This window comes from Barbus barbus (genome assembly GCF_936440315.1).
Source record: "Barbus barbus genome assembly, chromosome: 34".
Taxonomy (NCBI): domain Eukaryota; kingdom Metazoa; phylum Chordata; class Actinopteri; order Cypriniformes; family Cyprinidae; genus Barbus; species Barbus barbus.
The window spans coordinates 9,827,613-9,835,999 of NC_136762.1; the positions used below are offsets into that span (position 1 = coordinate 9,827,613).

At 37.3% G+C, this 8,387-nt stretch overlaps 1 protein-coding gene across 1 annotated transcript; it reads left to right on the top strand.

Moving 5' to 3' along the window:
* Positions 1–6,025: 6,025 nt before the first annotated feature.
* On the top strand, positions 6,026–6,832 carry LOC306854051 (class A basic helix-loop-helix protein 9-like; the record flags this gene model as incomplete). The annotated part of the gene is made up of 1 exon (XM_079391838.1): positions 6,026–6,832. One exon carries the CDS (start codon positions 6,026–6,028, stop codon positions 6,830–6,832), a length of 807 nt encoding a protein of 268 aa, XP_079247964.1.
* Between the last annotated feature and the right edge of the window lie 1,555 nt (positions 6,833–8,387).

Sequence of the window (8,387 nt, forward strand, 5' to 3'; positions counted from 1 at the left end):
GCCGTGCCAGCTAACAAGGGCGAGTGCAGATCAGGAGGCATGTGTCAACAATGTACTGTTATACTCTTTTACAAGGGCCAAGGAGGTCCCAGACATTTCCATTACATCGCTACATGCGCCCGCAGCGATCACAGCATATCGTTTGGGAACCCCCTACTGTAAATGAACAGTATAGCTAATCAAAACAGACTACGAAAGGCTGGAAGCCTTGCTAAGCCTTTTGTTGTATTGAAATGAATGCACTTAGCCAAAGGAAGGATTGTGATGTTAATTTGTGTTTCTTGTACAGTTAAAGCTTCAAGAATGTATATGAGCATGCCTGACATGTTGTAAATGCATTTTTCCAGCCCTGATCCTGCAGAATTTTTTATTTTATTTTTTCAGTTTATTTTTGTTTTAGTGTTTTATTTATCTTATTTTTAGTTATCTTAGTGGACTATTATATTAGGGCTTCCAAAGTTAATGCGCTAACCATTATAAATAGTTTTTTTTAATGCCATTAAATTTTACAGCACAGTTTAATGTTATTATAGAGTCGAGTCTACAAATTGTATTTGTATAGAATTGGATATAATAGTCAGAATTACTTGTTGATTCACTGCTATGATTAATGTGACGTATATCATGGTTTACGATATTGATTGTTTGTTTCGTGACATGTTAATTTCCAGCTTTACAGTATACTGTCTATCAAAAATGAAAACTAAAAATAATTTGTCATTTTTATTTATTTTTAGTTAGTTTTGGAGTCATTTTAGCTTGGCTTCAGTATTTTCCAGTTATAGTTTTTATTTTTATTTCAGTTAACAAAATATTTTGTCTAGTGTTCTTTATAAATTTTGAAAGATGCACAATATTAACAATGCTTGAACACATTTAAAAACAGAATAGCACAAATGCCAGCACTTTCATTAAAGCATTAGTGGCTGGTAAATGTAAATGTAAATGGTAGCCTACAGTAACATAAAGCCAAAAATGTTCTAAAGAATGTTGTAACAAATTCATGTTTTCCATGTGGACCTCTAATTTCCCTGCATACCTCTCAAGCCTCACCACCCCTTTAAAAGCATGAATCTAAATAATTTTGTCACTGTCTTCTAATAACTGCCAGAAAGCAGCTTCTCATTATCTAACCTCAGACTCAAGATTTACAAATCTTTAGACAATTCACAGTTATGGCCGGGCTATCTTTGCTTCTCCCAGCGAGCGCACGGCTATCTAAAAGGACCTTGATTTATACATGGAGACTGATAATTGCTAGTGTCTTCCCATTTGTCAAAAAAGGACTAGGCTGGGATGGGCTTTAAGAGCATGCTTGAAGTTCTCCATACGAGACAATCTGCCAACCCTTCTTGTAAATCATCATTGTTTATGTACATCACTTAGACTTGGGCAGTAGGTGATTCAAGTGTGCAAATGTTTCCATTACAAATTAATCACACATTGCTGGTTGTGGAGTGCAGAGAATCACACCCATGAAGTGGAACAACTGACTTAATATAAATGCAAGGAGGTAGAGAAAATGAAACACATATTTATCTTGAGAAATGGTGCGAATACTTCTTCAATACAGGGCTGTGAAAAATACAGAACTGAAAAATTCTCTCACTTTCAATTCATTTAGTTTATTTATCTGTCTGCCTGTCTGTATTGCATTCCATCTGTCCATAAGATCTGCAAACTTTTAAATCTGATTTATTTCAAACTTTTTTTTTTTTACACTTCCAAACACGCAAACTTTCAGACTTAGCTTTTCATATACAGTTAATACTGTACTTCCTTATACATTCAAATTCAATTCTGCATCTTCCCAGCAGGCACCAGACGTCTGTGTAAAGTCAGGTTGACGTTGGACATGACGTCGGACAGACGTTGCATTTTGGTTGAAAATGAAAATCGGGTAGACGTCAATTTGACGTTGACTTAATGTTGGATTTTGGTTACATAAGCTAAAAAAAATCCCAACGTCAGCTGAGGTCGGTATTGGACATAAATGTTGAATTTACCTTCAATTTTGGTCACCTGACGTCGCAACCGAGATTTTACCAAATATCGTCTTATGGCGTTGTGTGCCTGCTGGGCTGTTTGCTTCCTTAGTTCAAAATCTATTTAAATTACAATTTAAAAGGCAATTTCAGTTTTGTTCTAATAATACTAATAATGGATCTTATGAGCTGGGAATCAATTCTATGGTTTGAAGGGCAGTTCAGGTTAAGTGTCCAGCTCCAGGGTGCTCTTTAACCTTTGACATGGCCATCAACAGTTCAAAGCTGTTACTATTAAAAACCACTCTTTGGCTGACAGGTTAGATATTGGGTGACACTGAGGAACTGTTTTTGATACCTACAAAAGAAAAAATCCTGTTGTTTTAAGTATTTCAGTTCCCAAACCTTGCAAACAAACCCCTCAATTACCAAGTACCTTTCTGTGCTCATGACCCCTAATTTTTCCTCTCATGGTCATTGAGAAAAAGCACCAAAAACAATTACACTGACATTCCCACGCTCTCCTCTGTCTGGCTGCTGTATGTCTGTTTTTTTGTCTTTACTTACCTTGGTGTTCTCTGTTGCATTTGGGGATCATTATATTTATTATGTTTATCAGGTCAACAAAGCTGTCCGACATCCAAAGTCTGATTAACTTTTATTCCCGTTTGAGTGTAAAGTCCCAAAGGAGCCTGTAATTAGCATGCAAAGGTTGTGGCATTTTACAACTAATTTCAAATTATAGAGCAAACACAGTATGACACAATCCAAAGCCCTATGTTTAAACAAACCTGCATTTTGGATTATAATTGCAGAACAAGATAAGGAAGAGGATGTTGTAATACCCACTTAAGCAACTATATTTTCCGCTAACAAAAACTGATTTGCCTTTCACTGGAGATCTGGAAAACACCCCACGCCCATGAGGGACATCACGTCAACACGTCTATCGGTCAAAACATGTTATACAGTTGCTAAATGACTACTAGGCAAGTTGTTAATATGTATATGCTTTTTGTCTTTTTTCCCCCATCACAATGTAAAACTGCAGATGAAGGTGCAAATAAGATACAATTTCTGTTATATATCTGTCACTGTAAATATCTGAATAGACTTGGTCCGGCTGATTGTGTCATGTTAAAAACTGGGTTGAAAGATGGCTTAGTCACTGCAGTTTTGGTCTAACATGAGCCAGTCTATTGCATTGTGTGCAAAATATCAGCCGGACATGAAACCTACATGGCTGAAGTCATGATTGGGCAGTAAAAGTTGGACAGGAAGGAAGCAATATCTGAAATGGCGTCTCTTTCTTGTTTAAAGGTTATTGCACCACCACCCACTGCTGTTATGATCTTAGCTGTTAGAAAGCACTCTTGAGCCACTGGTTTGACTGGAGGCTTGAAAATTGTAAAATAGGTACAACCCAAGAGAAGACGGAACACTTTTGCTATCATAACCTGACAGCAGGTCTGTCTATAGTAGCTTCCTCAGTTCATTGTGACTTTATACCATTCTGTTAAAAGGATTGTTCAGTCAACAATGAAAATTCTGTCATAATTTACTCACCCTCATATCAAACCTGTATGACTTGTTTTCAACTGCAGAACATAAATTAAGCTATTTTGAAAATGTTGTTAGCCAAACAGTTTCTGTTCCCACTGACTTCCATTGGAACTTTGTAACCCTAACTGTTTGGTTACCAACATTCTTCAAAATCTTCTTTCATGTTCCACAGAAGAAACAAAAGAAAAAAGAAAAGTTTAGATTTTTGTTCTTGCCCTGCCAACGTTTTCCAGGCCCCAACACAATAAATAGTTTTTCATTTTACATTAGTTAAAAAAATAGATATTTATATTTTTCATTTAATGTTAGCCTAAACAGTGCAATACGTTGGGAAATGCTGGCATACAATGCATACATTTATTAGTTGAATGTTTCCAAGACTACCAAAAGTCAGACCAAAACATTGCCAAAGTCCTGTTTTGAGTTTATGTCTTATTTCTTTCTTTCTTTTTTAATAATTTTGGCTATAATAACTATATAATCTTGACTTGTAAAATTTTAAAAGATAAGAGAAAATGCTTCCCATGTTTTGTTTTTGACATCAAATTCACATGATTTTAATGATTTTATTTATACTACATGAATTTTATTAATACAAAAAAAAAAAAAAAAAATTTCTCAGACATTTGTTTTATAGCAAATTATTTGTTTTTGTTATATTAACTTAAAACTTGTTAAATTTCACACTTTCAGTACAAAACACATTTTTGGATTACAAAAACACATCTGAGTTCAAGTAGAGGATACAAAAGCTGTTTGCGAGTGAGAATAAAAAGGCAACCGAAGCCCTTAACTCACAGTCATCACAGGTCATAATTGTAAAATATCTGTGTTCCTTTCCCCAGCTTTGAAGTGAGGTGGCTACTGTCTGTTCTTGCCCTGTAGGAAGCGCACATTAGATTTATGACTTTGCAGACAACCAAATTACACTGTCCCTCGCTGCGGCCCAGGAAGGCCAGTAATCGCTTAATACACAACAGCTAATTGTGACCATGCAGAGATATGGAGTTTATGTGACATATGATAAGTGTTTTTCCATCCCTCTGGCAGAGAAAAGGTGTAAAGGCAAATTGGTAAAAGAGGCTTATCTGATAAAGCTGTAATTTGTCATGAATGTTCCAGTTTTTTTCTCAACACCCAGGACACAGCTTAGACAATCCATCTGGATCAAGGTGGAGGAAAACTATGAATGCATTATGAGTGACCAGAGTTCATAATTATGAATTCTACACTGCAGGATTACTACCTGCGCTTTCATAGTTGCTCTTAAAAAAAAGATGGTGTAGAGGTTCTATAATTGTAATCATAGTTCATATGGTTCTAGAAAACCCTTTAATGCTGAAATGGTTCTTTATGCTGGGGATAAGGGTTCTGTATTCCAAAAAATCTGTAACTGTCAAAAAATTCTTTCAAAGCAGAATCTGATTGGTTTTCTTGAGCTCAACCATCCAACGGCAGACTAATACATTTGAAGTGCTTCTAAATATGTCTACAAATTGGAACTTTTATATTGTAACTGCTTGTAAATTGAAGAATCCTAATCTGGTTCGTTTAGAACTCCTTTTTCTTCAAATAATAGTTTACCCCAAAATGCTAATTGTGCATTAATTTGCTTAGCCTCATGTCATTTATTCATTTTCATAATTGGATCAATTAAATAATAAAAATTGAATTCCAAAAGGAGAGTCCAAACCTGTTCCTGCAGAGTTTAGTTTCCAACCCTTATTAAACACACCTAAATAAGCTAATCGAGGTCTTCAGATCCTCTAGAATTTCCAGGCAAGTTTGTTGGAGCTAAAATCTGCAGAACATTGGTCCTCCAGGAGCAGGTTTGGACACCCCAGCCAAAGAAGAACCATTTTGGGGTCCCCAAAGAATGTTTTAGTAAAAAGTTGTTGTTAAAAGAACCATTTTTTTGCTAAATGTTCTTCATGGAACCATGGATGCCAATAAAGCACCTTTGTTTTTAAAAGTGTATCCCTCTATAGTGTTTTTTTGCTGAACACAAATATGAATGAACCCTGATTTCATAATATTTATGAGGAAGCATATGCAATATCAGTACATAACTGTCTAAAGCAAACATACACACCTTGGAGTTACATGCATCTGTCAGCTTTGCAAATGCCATTCCTCATTTTCTGCACGGTTTAGTGGGAAAGATCAGATCCTGTGTGTTGAGGAGGTGTGTCAAAGCCTGTTGACTGATGTCTACGCTTGCCTGGAGGGCACTTGTAAACACAGAATACACCTTTGCTTATAGGCAGCTGGCTCACGTGACACATCCACAGATTGCCTTTAAAAACCCCTCTTGCCTCTCCGAGACTGACAGATCTGATCTAGAAGGTGAGGAGAGGATTTCAACATGCAGTTATTTTGCAAAGCTAACTGTTTATAGTTCACACAGGCCACAAGAACTCTCATCTCTCCCACCAAAGCTAAGATTTGCATTTCGCAGAGGACAAAAGTCGACAACGATGAGTCTGGGCAGCACCAGTACAGAATCTGAAGTTTCAGAGGATGAGTTGGAGGATTGTCCTTTGGGTGAGGAGGACGACTGTGGCAGCAAAAACCCTGCAAAGATTTGTACAGAGTGCTCAGTTTCATCCAGCCCCAGTGACACGGAGGGCTTCAAAGCAGCTAAGAGGCGTACTCGGCCCAAGCGGTCCAAAGCACGGAGAGTCGCCGCCAATGTCCGAGAGAGGAAGCGCATCCTGGATTACAACCAGGCCTTCAACGCCTTGCGCACTGTCCTTAAACATGACCTTAGTGGAAAGCGTCTCTCCAAGATCGCCACTCTCCGCCGTGCCATCCACCACATTTCAACACTGTCTTTATATCTGGGGACACATTTAGACATTGAAGCACACGCACCTCCGTGTACCCGCACGGAGTGTTACCGGCAGCCAGAAGAGAACATTTCCTTGCCCAGGAAGACAGGAACTTTCCATGAACCGATGGAGAACTACATTCCTCATCAGCCAGAGCCTCTCACAGTTTCTCCAGAGATACCTCCTGGGATTTTGTACCAGGACATATCGAACTCTGTACCATCCCCTCACAACAGCCACTGCGCAACCAACAGCAATGAATGCTTCAGTCACCACTGGGAGGACCAAAGCAGTGATTGCAACAGTGGAGGACCTGGATATCAACATGGGACGAGGGTCACCTGCCATCAGAACCATATGAACACTTATGCAGACTCTGCTAACCCGTCTTTGGCTTGGCAGCTGGGCTGCCTTCAATATCATGGATACCAGCAATCCCTGAGTATGCACTGACTTTTCTCATACTAGAGTTATGTTGAAAAGCAATAGCAATTTGTTAATATAATAATGTGAATATTATGTTTGGATCCACTTCTCAGGTTAAAAAAATATATACTGTATATTACAGCAAATGCCTTTGAAAAAAAAATATTCTGTAAGTTTTTGTTTATTGTACATTCTAGATTTTGTTAGTACTTAATAATTCATACAATTTTTTTTCATATGCATAAATCCCACAAATAAAGCAGCTTATTATAAACCTGACTCGAACCACTGTAGTTAAAAGTATAAATATCTTTTAAATGTAATGCATTTTATGTACTCCTTCTACCAATATGATATAACATATTAAGTGCATTCAAATTCATTTAGATTACACTGAATAAGATTCACATTATTTTTATACTGATACCTGACCCTGATTCATGTTAATATGGAAGTACGTTTCTGCCTCATAGTAAGTGGCATGTCACAACTGAAACTTTATTTTTCCTCATTGAAATTTTATTTCTCCCAATATAACTTTTAATCTTGCTTTGTGACTTTACGTCTTGCAATTGCAGATTTGTGTCTTCCTACTTTATTTCTAATAGTCCTTTTATATTTCACAGTGTTATTTGACTATTTATAGTTTTTATTACCTTTTTTTTGTTACTTTGAGTAGCAGGTTTTCAAATGTCAAGCACTGCTGCAGTATGTAGAACAGTCAAGAGTGCTAGTAATGCAGAAAATGTGATAACTGAAATTCTTTGCACTCTTGAGGGAGGGAGAAGACGGCAAAATTCCTTTACGGAATGTGTTTAACACAAATATATAATTTCTGTCAGTGTCAGTTAAACTTTGCATTGCATATTGTGGCGTTACGCTTGATTTCTGTTATTGCTTATGAGTTAGAATTCTTGCAAAACTTTGCTGCATGTCAGTATGGGTGTCATAATTTTCACAATTTACTGTTAAACAAAGTGGCCACAGTCAATAAATGGTTACTGACAGGGAAAAATAGAAAATGACAGCAAGATTAGTATCTCTGTAACAAACAATACAGATGCAAATAAATGTGTAGCCTAATATTATTGAGTACAAAGCATGATTACTGATACATGAAGTCACAGTCAGGTTTCTATTGTCAAACTTACTTGTTCTGTACTCATTCGGACATGAATTGTTGTGCATCTTTGGAAATCTGACTTGATGCAGTTGAAGAATTCAACACCAAAATGCATTTCCACATTAAGTGCCAGAAGGTCCTTCTTACGATGGTTTTCAGGCTTTTTGAGATTTGCAAATTAGCAAGTGTCTTAAAAAATAATATAACAGAGAAGTTATTCCTGCAGAAGGGGGGCAGTGATGGTCTCCCCCTCAGGACGAATAGAGGGAGGTAATTCCAGTAAGAAGGGGGAACGAGGAACAGAAAGGAGCTCAGCGCTCCCTTGAGGCAGATATGACTCAGCTGTTTCTCTTGATCACGTCCATTCAAGGGAAATTCAGGTTCTGTTCCTCTCCACCCCCTTCACATGGTGTGGTGACATGTCTCTCGCTCTTGACAGAACTAGCAGCCAAGTTAGTA